We start from the raw sequence: 17,020 nt of genomic DNA, 5'->3' as shown, positions 1-17,020 counted from the left end.
AGGTGAATATGGGTATGGTGAACATTTTCTATTGAGTCAATTGTTTGACGTTTGTTTGAAATGTGGAATAGTTTTGTTGGATAGATTTTTTGTATAAAAAATGTTTGACTGGCGAATGATTCCAGTGAGTTAGGTAAGAAAACGCAGAAATGTAGTCAATTCCATCAGATTTTCTTTCATTAAAATAAAATAAATGATAAAAACTCTCTCAAAATGAATAAAACAAAGCAAAAACACACAATTGCCAATAGAACCGCCGTACTTAACATGTTCGCGGTATTTAACACACTCGCATCACGCGCGCAATCATGGCAAGATAGTAAAAGCATATACAATAAAAACAAAACACACACAGATAGTTGCGATGTATGACACTGTCACAATATAATACATGCAATGTTTGGTTGGTCGACTGCTCTATGCCGACGACGGATTGAATTCAGTGTGCAACCACTGTTGAGAAGGACTTGATTGTCGATTTCTAACACCGATGTGTGATTTTTCTACCGAAACAAATATCACACACCATCGTTCATAATAGTAACCGAATGGAATAGAAATTATTCCATTTCCAAAGGGAAAAAAATCAATAAATCAACGACTTTACATGACCTCCCGTGGAAAGCGGACAATCAAGACAACGACTTCACGGCTCATTCAACAGCTACCATTAGTTTTTCGTCAACTGAGTGCCGTGTTAATTGAATAAATATCAAATTGCATCCGCGAGGAGAATTGTTTCGCAGTAAAAATTGTTCGAATTTTTGTAAAGAATAGACCATTTTTATTCGTGTTTGACTTGAAAAAAGTTAGAGGAAGGTATTTTGTGCAATCAACACGTGCTGCCTAGCTGCTAAATCGAGTCATTACTTTTCAATGTTATTGTCGATTTAAGTGCAGCCACTCGACAATTCTATTTCACACTGATTGTTTTATGTGCGTTTCGATCGACAAGCCGTGTAATTAAGTAAATTGTGAGTGTGAACACTAGCCGTGAAAAAAGAAATGCCGTCACAAAATTCAGTTCGCCATCGCAGAGTAAGTAAAAACGAAAATATGTCTGAATATAATAGCAATTGATGTTGAAAAACATCAAAATGACAGTCAAAATATCAATAGGCCAATTGAAAAGTAAAACACAGTGTTTACATCACATTCGTTATCTTGTTGAAAATATTCGAGACGAACCAAAACCTGTGAGGTCCCAATACCATCATCGAAAATAACAATAACTCGTTCAAGAATATATACATATTTGATCATGTATTCGATCATCAAAATGATTCGACTGGGAAACATTGTCTCTCGGCAACAACGACACACATTCTATTCGTCTGAATATCAAGGTCTGATATATCAATTGCGAAAGCGCCGTGTCATCATTAGAAACGACAAATCAAAATTAGACGAGTTGAATGGGAATATGTTTTTTTCTTCCTCTTCAAAATCCTCCAACGTTCAAAACGAAAAAAACCAAGCCGTTTAAGTGAAGAGGTTGTTAGTTATCATTTAATACTAGTGCTGTCACTTGTACATGCAAACAAGATAAGATTGGCGAATCTTTGGTGAATAACGATTTACTGATATGATAGAAACAAAGAGACATGAGTTAGAGAAATGAAAATTTACACGGTAGAAAAATCAAAGAAAGACATGAGCCGATCGAAATCCCTGACAATCATTCACAATTGGAAATCAAAGATGGCATCGAAATCGTATGAATTGGCTGTGGTCGACAGCTGAAACTTTCAGCCTGAAAATGCGATAAGTACAGCTGATATGGACAATCCTCATTCGCAGCAACAGCAACAATTTTTTGGGCTCTAATAAAAAGACGCCGCATGCGATCTAAAATTTCAGTGCACTGCTGTGCGTTGACGCGAAATTTTGCGATGGCCGTACAGCCTTTCTAAGCGGATTTCTTGTTCTTCGTGTTCGGTGTTTTGTATACAAATAATAAAGTCACATCACATTGACGCGGACGATTCTATTTCCAATTTTGCAAGCAGCCGCTGAACCCGTGCATTTCGCTACACATACACATCGGCACCCATACACAGAGCAAGAGTGTATTACAACCCAGAAATAGCATATCGCACACACCATGACAATGGACTACGAGCTGTGCGAACGTCGTGAACTGTCAATGGTAATAATTTGTTGGTGTGACGTTTCGCTGGATTTGCCCAAGAGCTTGTTTGTGTCATGAACTCTGTTTTTCGGCTATTGAATCCATTTTTTTTTCGATTAAAAAGTGCATTTTATATGTTCAAAACTTACGTAAAATTGGTATCAAAACGAAAAAAAAAACTGAACATTGTAGTCATCGCAAATTGACTGCGAAAATGAATCTCGCGCGCTGTGTGTGTGAATGAACAACATGTTCAAACATTGAAGAAAAAAAACAGTTCCGTTTTGTCACAATGATAAACCTAATCTCAGTCAAGCTATTGTATTTATGTGATGTGTATTCACGTGATGATGCCACAAGTTTATTTTGATTGTGTTGGCCAGTTTAAACTCAAATGTCTACTGTAACAATATGGTCATGATATTACCAGCGTTTTCTTCCATTCGGATTCCATTAAAAAAATTGCCATTCGCTTCCAACGTTCTCGCACGTGAACGGTACAATTTTGATGACGTTTTTCCAAATGAGCGTTGCCATTTAAAATTACTTGTTAAACGCATTGACGTTCGGTGTCGATCAAATACAGCTGTTTTCAATAATATCAACAAGACCGAATGAATTGACCCGTTTCAAAGCGATTGTTTTCCGAAGCTGTTTCTAAATTGAGCGCATCTCATACGAAATGTGTGCTGATTGTCGCATCGTCTTCTACACACGAATCAGAACGTAAATCATCTTTAAACCATTCGGTTGATCTGAATTACAACGTATTCATCACACATTGGTCGAGCTTGTGAAGTTATAAATCTAAGTAGTCTGTGATAAAAAACGAATCTTGTCGTACCAAATCTAATGCAAATAGCATTCAACGGTGTCACGGTTCGGATATCGTTAATTTAGTGCAATAAGATAAGAAAAGAAAGAGTACATATCCAAGATCTAGTTAGTTAAGTGTCAAATATGAGACAATATCACTACAGAAGACTGGTAAATACTCTTATCGTCTCTTCACTCCTCTGAATGTGATTTTTCTTTCTTACTGACACGTGTTGAATTTGACACGAATAAACATTCAAATCTTAGTTACACCAAATGGTGGGCTTATCTCCAGTTTTTTTGTTGATATAGCAACCAACTGAAACTATTTTTTTGAGTACAGCATCTTACGAAAAAAAAATTTCTATTCGAATCTGAAATTTTCTCATATAACAACTGATGAAATCGTTTATTCTATAGCAACTAATCAACACTTTTAACTCTATTTTCAGTCTCAAAGCGGAGATCCATCGAAATTAAAACCAAATGGAATTGGAAAACACCCAAAATCAGCAACACGCAAAAGTGGGCTGCAAACATCATTTGTATGCTTGATTATTTGCGCACTTCTCCTCACATTCCTCTTGGGTGCGACTTAATTGAATTGAATTGATGAACATGAAACTAATAATAATTTGAACTTTGAACTCTGTTTTTGCTTGCATGTAACAACGTCTGCATTTACTGAACAATCTGCGTCTTCTTTATCGCTGAACATTTCAATATTTACACTATTGTGAATGATTCCAACAGGCTCCTATACAGATACTTTTCATCCTCTAGTCGATAAGGTTGCCGTATCTTTGGGCTATAAACAACTGCAATATGCCGTTGTCATTGACGCCGGATCAACGGGCAGCCGAGTCATTGCATACGAATTCCACTTAGGATACATGGACGGTCGGTTGGTTTTGGACAGAGAATTGTTCGTTCAAGTTAAGCCAGGTCTTTCATTTTATCATGACAAACCTGCCGAGGTAATTAAAATTCCCTTAATCCAGATTTATCTTATCTCAATCGATTGATGATTGATCTGTGCGCAAAAACACACGCGTTTGTCTTTCCTTCCATGATCATTCAATTTGACCTTTTGTATTTTCTATCATCAAAGGGAGCCAAAACAATCCAAGGACTTTTAGGAAAAGCAAAAGATTTTATCCCACAAGAATTTTGGGCAACAACACCTCTCGTTCTTAAGGCAACTGCCGGCCTACGACTACTGCTACCTGTTGAAGCTGAAAATCTACTGAACGAAGTGCGTGACGTCTTTTTGCGCTCGGGCTTCTTAGTTAAGGATGATTCGGTGGAAATTTTGGATGGCCTCGACGAGGGTATCTATTCATGGTTTACCATTAACTTTTTGTTAGGTAAGTCTGGATTGAAATAAATGGTTTTTGAAGAAATTCTTAGTCGCAAACAGTTATCTTTCGAATCAAACGAAACAGAAGGTCATAAACGATCAAACCAAAGGAATAATTTTAATTTTCAAATTGCAGGTCGTTTAGGTAGTAAAAATACAGTAGCTGCCCTGGATTTGGGTGGTGGTAGCACACAAGTAACATTCGCACCAAAAGATGTACATAAAACGCCTTTGCTGTCAGAATATATGCACACGGTCAATGTACCAAATGCAAAAATTGATGTATTCACAACTAGTTATTTAAATTTGGGCTTGCAAGCCGTTCGCCATGCCGTTTTTACACACAATAGCACCAATGGTGGCAAAGATTTGGAAAGTATTTGCGTGAATCCAATCATCCAATCAAATCCATTTAAATATGGTACAAAAGTATACAAGCTCAGCGGGCAGAGTAATAGTAAATCGACCAAAGAGAATCCGATTGTCGATTTTGAGGCATGCGTTGAATTGGTGAAACAAAAAGCCATGCATTTGGTGAATCCAAAACCAATTACACTCAATCAAAATCAAATAGCTGCATTCAGTTACTTCTTTGAACGGGCCATCGAAACTGGATTAGTTGGTGAGTAGTTATGGGGAAATGACGGAAAAAGAGAGTCTCGAAGATCTCTCAAATGAATTTGTTGTGGAAAATTGAGAAAAAATCTAAATTTCTTTGTGTTTGCTCCTCAGATCCATTCGAAGGTGGTGAAATTACAGTCGGTGACTTTATTTCAAAATCCAAAGAAATATGCGCCACTGCAAATACTGACCAGCCATTCATGTGCCTCGATCTAACGTACATTTCAGTATTATTAAAGGACGGCTACGGGTTGGACTCAAAGACTAAAGTCAAAGTAAGTGAATCGAAGTTTATTTTGGTTCTCTTGAATCACCTACTTGAAAAACAAAATCAGATGAAATGTATATTAATCATCATCAATTTTTTTTCTCTCTTTTTCAACAGCTATACAAGCAAATAAACAATCATGAAATCTCATGGGCTCTCGGTTGTGCTTACAATTTATTGGCTGATGTTTCACGCATGAAAAAATAAACACACACAAACAGCACAATACAATGAAACAACAACATACACTTATACAATATACATTCGAAGGAAGAGATGGGGGAGATGACCAAGATAATCATTTTGCATGCATTCAGACCAATTCCAAAAAATGGGATTTGAAAAGGACAGTTCAAACTTTCCACCGCAGAAAAGAAAAGTAGATGAAATCTAGTTGGAACAAGGATTTAAATAAAACACTACTATATTCATGTAAAGAAAATAATGGGATTTGGAAGTTGGTCAATCGAAAAATATACTGCAACAAATAATTGGGTATCAATTCCAATATTTTCCTAGAAACACATCTCATTTAAAAGTATGAACAAAAATAGCTGAAACAAAGAAAAACAAATCGCAAATTGCTAAAACAATTGAAAACAAATTAGATGAAATTTTTGAACAAATGTAACTCGTGGGAGCCTTGAAAATAACCGCCAATTCTTTTTCCATCAACTAACTTTCTAACTCCATTCCTATACATTGACTCTTGTGATGTAAATACATATGCGAACCCGTTGTGAACAAATTGATAAAAAAGATAGACAATGAGATTAAATTTAAGCGACAAAAAACAGTGAATTGCCTTTTCAACGAGACTTGTGACGACTTTGTGTAAAATGGAAACAAGTTTTTCTTTTTCGTTTTTTTTTGTCTGTATTCCAATTTTTATTTTAAAAAAAAAGGATTTTTGTTTAGTAGCACGAAATTTTTAGGTTTTACTATGTAACATGTTGAAACAACGATTTATAGAGAGAAAAATGCCCAAAATAAAAATTAAACTTTGATATTTTTAAATCAAATTTCCGGGTGTTTTCTTATGCATACAAAATTTTCGGCTACAATTTACAGCTTATTATTTCACCCAACTTTAAACTACTTTTCTCTGATGAGCGTGTAGGCATTTTGAATTGTCAGACGGATGTTCAATTTAAATTTAACCTTGCAATCAAATTGCATTCGAAATGCGTATCAATTCAATCAAAACAAACGAAATTGATGTGTAGCGCCACCTAGTGGCATTCTGTGCGATTCTATTACTAGACAAGCGCCGAACAAGTGATTTATTTTCTTCGCAGTGACGGACGAGTCATTGTGCAGAGAGAGTGTGTGTTGTTTATGTGTGTTTTATCATTATTTTTGTCAGTATTTAGCTCTCTCGAAAGTACTCTAGCTGAAAAGAATTCACATTTATTTCAAATTATCATCCGCAGTTAAAGATAAATCGGGGAAAACAAAGCATTTACTCCGTCACCATAGGATTGTGAAGTGTGTGTATTTTTTCTTCATTTGAATAGAGCGAACAACAAATGAACGCAAAACAGCAGCTCCATTCCGTCAAGTAAAAGGAAGAAGAAGAAGAAGTGCAAAAACATTGTCAGAGCTATAGATTTGCTACGCCATCACCATAAAAAAAGTGCACAGAAAAGATCTGTTTGGAGCGAACAAAACGAATTCCAATTCGAGTGATAGAATTGCATCGGAAATCTTCAACACAACCAAGGTACGCTCAACAAAAAGTGATTTCGAATGAATGGTTTGGATTTTGTGATAATTTTTGCTGTTGCAAGTAAAAATTTAATAAACAACGCATAAAGAATAACAAAAAAAGTTTTGTCTGCTACACACATTAATGAAAACAAACAACGTAAAACGATAAGTGACCTAACAACCGAAAAAATGAGCCAAAATCTAGTTTTGATGTTTTTTCTTTGCTTTCAAAGTGTGTAAATCTGTGACTTTTTGAGATACGGGCGTTGGTGACACATTGAGCGGACTTTGATTAATTCAAGAGATAGAGATAGGCATTGAGATTGGGCCACAGTTCATTTGAATCGAATTTAGTGCCAATCCCAAATTTATTGAATCTTTGTCGGAATTGTGTTGTTGTTGTTGTACCCATTAAATGATCGACATGACGTCCGGCAAGTGAATCCAAAATCCAATTACAACCCATGCAGTTAGGTCTGTATGAATCATCGCACGGTGCGGCTGATGGCATAAGACAGACATATACGTGAACCATCGCAAAAGTAGTTGATAAATATGTAATGTTAATACTGTCAAAACCGACAATATCGCGTACATATAGAGAGTGTACTCTCTTCGTATGCATATTCACGACGAAATTACGTAAACTAATAACTTCGTTCTGAACCGTTCAGTCGACAGTCTAATCAATACTTGCGGCGCGCAATGATATTGGTGCGAATATATTAACAAATATTTGCATATTTGATTGTTCATTGCTATCTATCCCATGAATAAACCCGAATATATAATCAGTACATCAATCTCTGTGTGAAAGTACACACCAAATAACCGTATGGTTCGATTGAGTACAATGAATAAATATGGAACTTTCGACGAAATGATTTCGTGCGAATAAACATCTGTCACTTTTTCGTTTACTTTGTTATTGAGAGGTGGCAACGTTCAAAATATTCAACTTTATTTCCATTAATATGGTGTTTGGCATTTGATTTGCCAACAAGTTGCGTGCTGTAGCTCATTTTAATTATATTAATATTGGTTGGGTACTATTATTTTGGAACCAGTACTAAATGGTGTTATCTTGTTACAAGATTTTTTAAACTAATTTTCATGTACGACATCAAATGATATACACTGCGATTAATTGAAAAGAAAATATTCAAAATGCTCCTCATTCAATTTGGTTGATTTGTTGTTGTCAATGCTCAATCATTGTTCAATGCTGCGTCTACTTGAATGTTTGCATCATAACCATCAAATAATTATAGATGACTTTCGTTGGCTAAAATGAAATGTTTTATGACTTCCATTAGACGAATTTGATTTTTACTGCTCTATGCTTTACCCACCTTCGATGCCGTATCGTAATCCAGCTCCGACAGCGGACCCATTTGGATTTTGGCTCCATTTTGCATTCGATTTGTTCCTATGGCCAAATAGAATGGGAATTTATTCAATGAATCCAAAAATTAGCCGGTCTACAGAATTTGAAATGGTTTTCATGAAAATATGAGCTTCGAAGAATGTTTCAATTTATCGAATGAGAAAAAATAAAAAAACACAAACAAAAACTCATGGCATCGTCAGCAGTTTCTCCAACATCACAAAAAATCAAAATTTGTACATAAACACAAAGTGCTAGTCCAATGCCAGAACTCCAATTATCCTGGTTCGAAAATGAAAGTTTGTTCGAATGAAAGAGAAAGTTAAAATAGTTGAATTGGTTCATGATGGAAAAACTATGGCCAACACTCACAGCTAAGTATAAAAAAATTCCAACAGCGACTGAAAATATCAAAATGCCCGGTTGGAGGAAAAAATTTCCAATAATACAAATCGGTTAGATTGATAACGAATCTACAAAATATTAAGGTGATTTGAAATGGGGTTGATAGTTGAATAAGTGAGAGTGACATAGATTTGAGAATATATTAGGTAATGTAGTCATGAGTGATCCACCCTGTAAATTTCTTCAAAAAAGCTAAAATATCGAATATTGTTTTCGGATATGACGCCGCTTTCGACTTCGATTTCATAGCGAGCTACTCATGACTACATTAACTTAATTATTTCATTACAACGAAACCGAGCTGTCTCGGGGTATTACCTTTCAAAATCGATGACTTTGACGATTGTATTTGTGAAGTACCAACTATGTTCGGCGGAAAATGTCTTAATTTTCTCCAGCGCATCAGCCAATTCTTCAAGTGAATTCTCTACCAAAGCTGATGCTGTTTTTACGGTGTTTTTCAGTAAACACGTTATCATTTCTGTACCGAATATTGTGAAAGGTCCAAATATTAGAAATACCATTTCGTTTGCCGCATTACAAATGTAACCTAGTTCAGTATCCGGATCAACAAAAGGCACCATGATCGGAATGATCATTTGTTTCTGGTTTGTGAAGATATTATTGTACAATGGTATACAGTCGGCGAGAAAAAGGACAAATAGCAGAAGGACAAGTGTTTTCATTGTGCTGGTAACGAGATAAATGGCCATTTTATCACATACAACATGATTTCTCGGCAATGATTCGCTGTTTGCGCGGATAACTTCATCCGAAAAATTGGACATTTGCCGATATTGGTTTCGAGTTGTTGGCACCAAAACAACCACAAATAATATCGCTGCCTAGTACATGAAACAAAAGAAAAAAAGAAATCACAAAAATACGTTGAATCGATTTTTTACACGATTACACTTATCTGAATGAATCATCCATGAATGAATGGCATATATGCTTAACTTGTGATATTGATATGAACTAAAGCTCAGTTCTTAGTGAATCTACGTCAGTCACTTCTTATTTCAAATAAAATTTGTGATTTGAAATGAAAGCAAAAATCATACCGGAATGATGACACCACAAACAGGTGTTGCTTGCAGCGCTCTGAACGGTTCGTGACGATAATAATACAATGTATTATTAATATATGGTGTAAAGTAAAAGGGTAAAGAAATTCAATATCAAATATGCTGGGATTAAGGTCTGAGAATGTAATTTATAATCCGATTCCATAAATTGGCAACCGATGAATTTCAATAAAAAAATATTCACACGTCGAACGGTTAACCATTTCTCCCGTGGATTTTTTGCCAAAAACTTTTCTTTTTGATTATTATAAAATTATAACAGATCATTTAGTTTCATTTTCTAACAGTTACTGGATGTTGAAATGTTTTCAAGTGAAGCGCTTCAGTTGAAATGATTCATTCAGACCATTTTTGCACGTATATGTAACCTCATGATTCTTTGAATATTTCAGATGATGTTTGAGCAATTAATCGCACTCTGTTCATGATTGCTTTGAAAGCGAAGGTTGTAATCATTATATTTTGGTGTGGAATAATCCGTTCGTACTGATATACCTCTCATAATATTGCACACTATGATTACTATCAAATTCATAGTATGAATTGTGCATTTGTTCCTCCTGAAGGGATCGATTGAATTCGTTCGCGTCATCGTGAATTCAATCCTTGATCTAAATTCTCTGATGCCAAAACTCGTATAACCGTTCCCTGGCAATCAGCTCCAATACATCACAGGCTATATTTTATGTATGCCCAACGTTTTATTACTGTACAAAGCTCAAACAAATACAAAGTTATTCTTTTAATTGTTGCTGTATTAAAACAAAGAATCGTTGGTTTTCAAAGAGACCATAGATGAGTAACAATAATAAATAGGACAAAAAAGTATCGATCATATTTCACCTTTAGCATTCAAAGTCAATGTCAATGTCATGATGGATCGAATTTTCCAGAAGCTCTTCAATCCCCACTTAACTTATTGACTAACAGAAATCGTACATATGGTTCGTATTTTGTGTTGAACAATCGAGAGTAAACTGTTTTAGTTTGGGTTTTTTTTCCTTCGTTCCTAATCGATATGGAATCCAAGGCTCAAAAAGGCATATTCTGAATTGATTGCTCTTATTTGGTCAAATTATCGGCCACAACAACAACAACAATAACAACACAAAGTCCCAAAAACTTTAAAACGCGTCCATTCAAGTTTATTCACATTTTCGCTCAAGCGAATTGCTGGAACATAAAAGTGCGACTGTCGCTTAATGAGTTAAAAAAAACTCCATTAATACTGATTTCATGTTGGAGTACAGCCAAATGTGAGTTACGTGCATTACACAATTCACATGCTTTGATATTCCCTATCACCTCTGGCACAAATAAAGAAAAGCAATTGTAAAAAACGTGTTTTATAGTGTAATGAAAGAAAAAATCGAATGCGTCGGAAAAGTGATAAAAATGTAAATTTCTGGCCAAATTGATATGTGGAGACATATTGTCTTGTTGCCTAAAATGCTTTTTCTTCATTTTAATTTTTCTTTTTTGGAACGCAGTCAATTTCCGTTCGTTGGCAAAGCCACTTGTTAATAAATTATGGAGCTCTTCAATTGCTTCAACATGAAAGTCTTTTTCGAAGACGGTATATAAGACCAACCCATACAATTAATTGCAGTCCATACTCCAAATATTATGAAACGAACACAATATTTTTGACGTTTTTTTTTCTAGCAAGGACTCAAAGAAAAAATTAATTAACGAAATGAATTTCGGTCGTTTCATTTACTCCCAATAGCTTTCACGATGTCTGGCGGACCGTATAATTACAATTACATTTTTAAATACATCATTATCGGTGATATGGGCGTCGGCAAATCGTGTCTGTTACACCATTTCACGGAGAAAAAATGTAAGTCATTTTTCTGTATTGTATCTCAATTTGGGGCTTTTTTTTATTGCACATTTTGTTTATGAGTTTATGAATGAGCCATAAATGGTTTAGTAAAAATAAATTCATTAATATGTCCCCATTCATTTGTTTCAGTTATGGCCAACTGTCCACATACAATTGGAGTGGAATTCGGAACACGTATTATAGAAGTGGCCGGGCAAAAAATCAAGCTACAGATATGGTGAGTGTAGATTTTTACACATACAAATTGTTTGCTTTGTTATCAAATAGCGTTATCACAATTTTTCAAATTTCCTTTCTCATCGCGTCATTAAGTTAATTTCATGTAAAATTGTATTTCATTATTTTTCACTGAAAAAATCTTTATCATCCTCATACATAGGGATACGGCTGGGCAAGAGCGATTTAGAGCCGTCACACGTAGTTACTACAGAGGCGCAGCCGGTGCATTAATGGTGTACGATATCACACGACGTTCAACGTACAATCACTTGAGTAGCTGGTTGACGGACACGAAAAATCTAACAAATCCAAACACTGTGATATTTCTGATCGGCAACAAGTCCGATTTGAGCAGCACCCGTGAAGTAACCTACGAAGAGGCAAAAGAATTTGCCGATGAGCATGGGTTAATGTTTGCTGAAACAAGTGCAATGACGTAAGTTTTAACAATCGGAAAAATATAGGTTCGATTGGTGTTGATGAATAATCCATTTTTCTTCTCTTTCTCTCTCCACTCTCTCAATCTTTCACTCTCTGTACACATCTTCATCTTCAACTCCAACTAAATCACAATTCCGTTGCCGTACAGTGGAGCGCATGTTGAGGATGCATTCTTGGAAACCGCCCGAAAGATCTACCAGAATATTCAGGATGGTCGTTTGGATTTGAATGCCTCTGAATCCGGAGTACAACACAAACCGTCGCAACCGGGTCGAACCACTCTATCGAATGATACAGCAGCGAATAAGGACAACTGCTCGTGCTAGTTATGTTTTTTGGCTATACTAATTTTCGTCTAAATATTCCCCCCACGAACCAACTTTTACTGAACAATAACAACAACAAAAAACTCTTTAAACAACGCCGCTCTCTCAGTTTCGCTCGAAATCTGAATACTTTTAGTAGACAAGGTGTCTTTGCAAGGAGTGAAAGTTCGAACGAACACACGGTGATCTTTAAAATGTTTAAGTTGTTTCATTTCGGCGGTGCTCGTTCGAAAAACTGAACACTTACTTTAAACTAAGTAGCATAAATTGTGAGAAAAGAAATACCTATCAAATGTTAGCCTGGATTTCACTTTCCGTTGATCATTTTTCTTTACGTTGGAAGAGAGAAAAAAAGCCAATTTATGCACCTTTTTTTTGCATCACACGTATTTTGAGGCCATTATTTCGAAATCGTCACAAACAAGTTACAATACACACTGTACATTTATCTCAATATTCGACAAAAACATTGAATGAATAGATTAGCAAAATGGATCATAGTTTAATACAAACTAAACAAAGGCAGACACTATTTATCTTTAAGCATTAACTGATTTTTCTTTTGTTTCTTCGTGTATATAAATGATATTTGAATAGAAGTGAATGTAAGAGTAACAGAAAAAATGAAAATATTTTATTCAAATTATATTTACCATGATTTTATTTGTTCAAGATTTGAGGATGGTTTTTTCCGTTTTGGAATTTTAGCGTGTTTTTAGGCAAGAAGTATATGAAAAATTCGTGTAGCCAGAATCCGAAACAAAGCCCATATTTATCTCATACAAACCTTATATTAATTGTCATGTTTATTACCAACATCACCGACTTAACCCAAAGCGATAGGTCCCAATTGGAGACTTCCAAAATTGACAGCTTCGTCTTCAATAAAATATCTGTTTTTTTTTCTGAATTTAAAAATATCTCCCCTCCTCCTCCTTTTGAATACGGAATTATGGCTACTGCAGCCAAACAAAATGAGATTTTTAGAACCAAATCAAGCAAGAAAACAAGCCGAAAAATCTGTCCATTCACATGAATTTATATATTAATGTAGTGACAACTATTGGTACAAGAATAATCGAACTAACGTGTTTGAAGCCAAATACTAATGAATTAACACACAAATCCAAAAGAAAATATGACAATGTAAAGAGAGATGGTTCTGCAAAAAAAAAAGATTAACAAAATACAAGAACATTTCACAATCATAATAATGAAAAAAACGATCATCCAAAACAAAACCGACAAATATTATCAACTATTTTATTGTCATTGTGCAAATAATGTAGAATAAATTATTGCAAAACTCATAAACCGGCCGCAATAGCTTTTTCCTAAATGGGCAACAGAAGCAATAGAAGTGAAAAGAAATAAAAATTCCAGTTCCATTTATAGTTTGCATAGATTTAAGTTTATTTTTTGTTTCATTTCTTCAAAGGTTTTTAATTTTTCTCTGTTATTTATTTTTGTTTTACAATTAAATACATTTATTCAAATGTTCAAAATGTTGGTATTCATATGTGTTATTTTATTATTTTTATTTTGTCCACAATTAAAATTTTTACCATTGAAATTAGTCGTTCTTTCTTCTGAAAGAATTTCTTCTAAATACATGTCTTTTTCAATTGGTCATTCGCTAGAGAATAAAGGTCCATGATGAAACACGTTCATTTCACTTTTTTTCTTGCTTTACTTTTAAATAAATACACAATGAATTTTAAGTTTATGTTGTAGACTTTTCTATTCCAGGCTTAAAAATCGTTCAAGACTTTAGAAGTGGTACTCCCTTTAAGACTGGAGAAATTTTGGTATTTTCTTTGAGAAAAGTATCTTCAACTGAAAAGCTTCACTTTTTTTCTTTAACAATTTGAAGTAATCAATCAAAAAATTAAACTATAAATAAACTCTCTATAAACAATCGACAGATTGAACGAAAACAAACAAAACGAAATGAGAGAAATAAACAACATGAAAATGAGGCTACAGTGTAGAAGTTAAGATTTTCTATACAAATATTGCTGTTGCGAGAATTTCTTCCTCGAATTTATTTATTAGGCCAAAGAGACCGACTTGAATCCTATTTTGTTGTTTGCAAATTCGTAAATATCAGATTTTTTTCACTTCAATTGACAGGATGATATTCAATTAATTTTTTCAAAGAAAAAATCCCTTTCTATTTGCCATTAATTTTTCTATCATTTTCCGAAAAACCATGAGTTTTTTCCAAACTGCGATTCTTTTAAGAAGGATAGATGAAATAGACCTTTTCATCTGACCAGTTTAACTTCTGGTGAGTTAAATTAGTAAATGCTGTTTGAAAAAAATCATAGTTTTCGTTTCTCACACCAAATCAATCGTAAAACGATTAGATTTTTCCAAATTTTTGAAATAGAGCATAAAATTACCACATTCTAAACTAATTGCCATCCGACCCATTGACCTACCCGAAATTCAGATTCTGAATCGATTGGAAAACGGTTTGGATTAAAGAAATGCCTATCATCTTTTAAATAAGTCGTAATTTCACAGCATTTCTATCGCTACAAGTAGTTAATTGGTTTTTTTGGTCATTAGCTGATTTCGACATCTATTTAGTTAGAAGAAATGTACACGAGAGAAACAAAAAGAAGAGAGAAAAAAACGTTTTGAACTATAGATACAGAGATATGAATTGTCCGTTTTGCGTTTATAGCTGTGTATGCATTTTGAATGCCTTGGTATGAGCGGTGAAAAAGATCCAATGTCGAAACATGAGTGAGGTATATGACAATTGATACAATATTTTTATTGAAGATAGCGCATTCTTGTGCATGGTGTATGTTTTTTTGTGTATTTGGTGAGTGTTCAACGCAAGAACGATTCAACTCAATCAAATATACATGTATTTCAGCTAACTGTAACTCAATTTGACTAATTTTCTTTTGTGTTATATATCAGTTACATCACATTTATGAAGTAAAATATTTTGTTTTTTGTTTCATAGTTGTTGATGATTTATTTTGTTTGTTTATTATTCATTGAATATGGTCTAACTCTAAATGCTCTCTAAATGGCTCTAAATGAACTAATTTCCTTCTCAGTAGGTGTAGCGTATTAATTTTAGGCCATTTTTTAGGTGGCTCATCACTAGAATAGTCGATTTTGTGCACACAAAAAAACAAGAAGATACACACAATTTCTAACTGATTTTCTGATACAAATATTTAGCCTAATTTTATGTGTATACACATCAAAAACTCAGTCGATTAAGAAAAAAAGTGTTTGTCTAAATGAAATGAGTCAATATAACGAAAAATGCTTGAAGAGATTTCTAATTTTGAGTGGTGGAAGTAGAATACGTCTTGCAAACAGGCTGTTCATCTTCATCATCTGCTTCCGAAAAATTGCAATCTTCTACATCCACCGGCAGGTTTGAATTTTTTTTTTTACAATTTTTCAGAGTATTCACTTTGGTTGAAAATTTAGTGTCACGCCAAAGGAAACAAACATTGAGCTTCGATTGACTCGATTTTCAGCCAAAATTCATTTCTATCGTCACAGAAATAACCAATTTTTGAATTTTTCCTTCTTCTTCTTCTTTCCCGAAAAGGCAATGACGAAAGATTAAAAATTGAACTATAAATAGAATGTTGCTACGGTTCTCAATATATATGTAATTCGTCTATGTGAAGTTTGTGTGTGCTTATATGTGTTTAGTTGTGATTGTTTGCAATCAATGTATCACTTTCATTGTCGCTATCCGCCTTTGTGGCTGACTCCTGGTCGGCTTTTTCGCATCGATTATTTGTACGTTTCGTAACAATTTGTGTTGCAGTTTCATTGATGGCATTGAGCAATGGTTTATTATCGCCATCCTCCGAATTGTCCAAATCAAAATCACCGCCATCCGCATGACTACTTTGGTGGTTCACATCGTTTGCCTCTTGCTTTTTCACATTATTCGGATCATAGTTTTGATTAATTCTAACACTACTTGGACTATTTGAGCATGAAGACAGTGGTGATGTGGCTGATTTTGGGTTGGCTTGCGGCGTTGATGCTGTTGAATTGAGATCGGTTTTCGTCGTCGTTTGTGAGATGACATTCGATTTGGGTGATGCGGGATTGCTTACATTTTGTCGCTTTATGTTGTGCGATAGTGATGGTGAGAATGATGTGGTTTTTATTTGTGCACCGTCGGATGTTTTACCCTTTAAAAATGCATTGAAAATTATTTGGTTTGTTAACATTTGGTTGAGTCCAATAATTTCGAAAATTTGTAGTTTCGCGAATTTCTTTCAAAATGTGAATGTGATTTTTCATTCAAATCGAGTCTATCCTATCAAATAATTTTGTTCAAAACTATGAACCAAAAAAAATGAACTTATCACTTTTGATCAATTAAATACCGAAGTCAGGG

General features: G+C 34.5%; 3 protein-coding genes and 1 long non-coding RNA gene across 10 annotated transcripts in view; 2 read left to right on the top strand and 2 right to left on the bottom strand.

Moving 5' to 3' along the window:
* Positions 1-123: 123 nt before the first annotated feature.
* On the top strand, positions 124-6,218 carry LOC129565404 (ectonucleoside triphosphate diphosphohydrolase 5). 6 transcript variants are annotated; one of them, XM_055440280.1, is made up of 7 exons: positions 124-1,038; positions 3,400-3,535; positions 3,701-3,924; positions 4,059-4,314; positions 4,444-4,929; positions 5,040-5,203; positions 5,314-6,218. In XM_055440280.1, exons 1-7 carry the CDS (start codon positions 1,006-1,008, stop codon positions 5,401-5,403), a joined length of 1,389 nt encoding a protein of 462 aa, XP_055296255.1. In that variant the 5' UTR covers positions 124-1,005; the 3' UTR covers positions 5,404-6,218. The 6 variants fall into 6 exon arrangements, with proteins under 6 accessions (XP_055296255.1, XP_055296254.1, XP_055296256.1 ...); XM_055440279.1 differs by having other exon boundaries at positions 408-2,149; XM_055440281.1 differs by having other exon boundaries at positions 408-3,118.
* A 274-nt stretch (positions 6,219-6,492) lies between these two features.
* LOC129565407 (ras-related protein Rab-14) lies at positions 6,493-14,134 on the top strand. Of its 2 annotated transcripts, none has more exons than XM_055440290.1 (6): positions 6,493-6,536; positions 6,630-6,919; positions 11,516-11,629; positions 11,765-11,852; positions 12,015-12,290; positions 12,444-14,134. In XM_055440290.1, exons 3-6 carry the CDS (start codon positions 11,524-11,526, stop codon positions 12,619-12,621), a joined length of 648 nt encoding a protein of 215 aa, XP_055296265.1. In that variant the 5' UTR covers positions 6,493-6,536; positions 6,630-6,919; positions 11,516-11,523; the 3' UTR covers positions 12,622-14,134. The 2 variants fall into 2 exon arrangements, with proteins under 2 accessions (XP_055296265.1, XP_055296264.1); XM_055440289.1 differs by having other exon boundaries at positions 6,496-6,557.
* On the bottom strand, positions 8,360-9,251 carry LOC129565408 (uncharacterized). Its single transcript, XR_008687610.1, has 3 exons — positions 9,017-9,251; positions 8,666-8,766; positions 8,360-8,575 (listed from the first exon to the last, which is right to left on the bottom strand). It is a non-coding gene; the product is annotated as an uncharacterized LOC129565408 (long non-coding RNA).
* Positions 14,010-17,020, bottom strand: part of LOC129565402 (adenylate cyclase type 3) — a 34,817-nt gene continuing 31,806 nt past the window's right edge. Inside the window, exon 19 of the mRNA XM_055440274.1 lies at positions 14,010-16,811. Within this exon, the coding sequence (XP_055296249.1) occupies positions 16,314-16,811 (498 nt within the window). The 3' untranslated portion in view covers positions 14,010-16,313. The remainder of the gene's footprint in view (positions 16,812-17,020) is intronic.

The sequence above is a fragment of the Sitodiplosis mosellana genome, unplaced genomic scaffold, assembly GCF_009176505.1.
Source record: "Sitodiplosis mosellana isolate CC-2019 unplaced genomic scaffold, AAFC_SMos_1.0 Smas_scaffold_2, whole genome shotgun sequence".
Classification (NCBI taxonomy): Eukaryota; Metazoa; Arthropoda; class Insecta; order Diptera; family Cecidomyiidae; genus Sitodiplosis; species Sitodiplosis mosellana.
This window is presented reverse-complemented; position numbering and strand designations above follow the sequence as displayed.

Bases quoted from the DNA above. Each gene is read 5' to 3' on its own strand.
- LOC129565404 (XM_055440276.1), top strand. From the start codon at position 2,105: ATGACAATGGACTACGAGCTGTGCGAACGTCGTGAACTGTCAATG. The intron at 2,150-3,399 runs GTAATAATTTGT...CTCTATTTTCAG, and splicing joins AACGTCGTGAACTGTCAATG to TCTCAAAGCGGAGATCCATC. The intron at 3,536-3,700 runs GTGCGACTTAAT...TGATTCCAACAG, and splicing joins TCTCCTCACATTCCTCTTGG to GCTCCTATACAGATACTTTT.
- LOC129565407 (XM_055440290.1), top strand. From the start codon at position 11,524: ATGTCTGGCGGACCGTATAATTACAATTACATTTTTAAATACATCATT. The intron at 11,853-12,014 runs GTGAGTGTAGAT...CCTCATACATAG, and splicing joins AAAATCAAGCTACAGATATG to GGATACGGCTGGGCAAGAGC. The intron at 12,291-12,443 runs GTAAGTTTTAAC...GTTGCCGTACAG, and splicing joins GCTGAAACAAGTGCAATGAC to TGGAGCGCATGTTGAGGATG.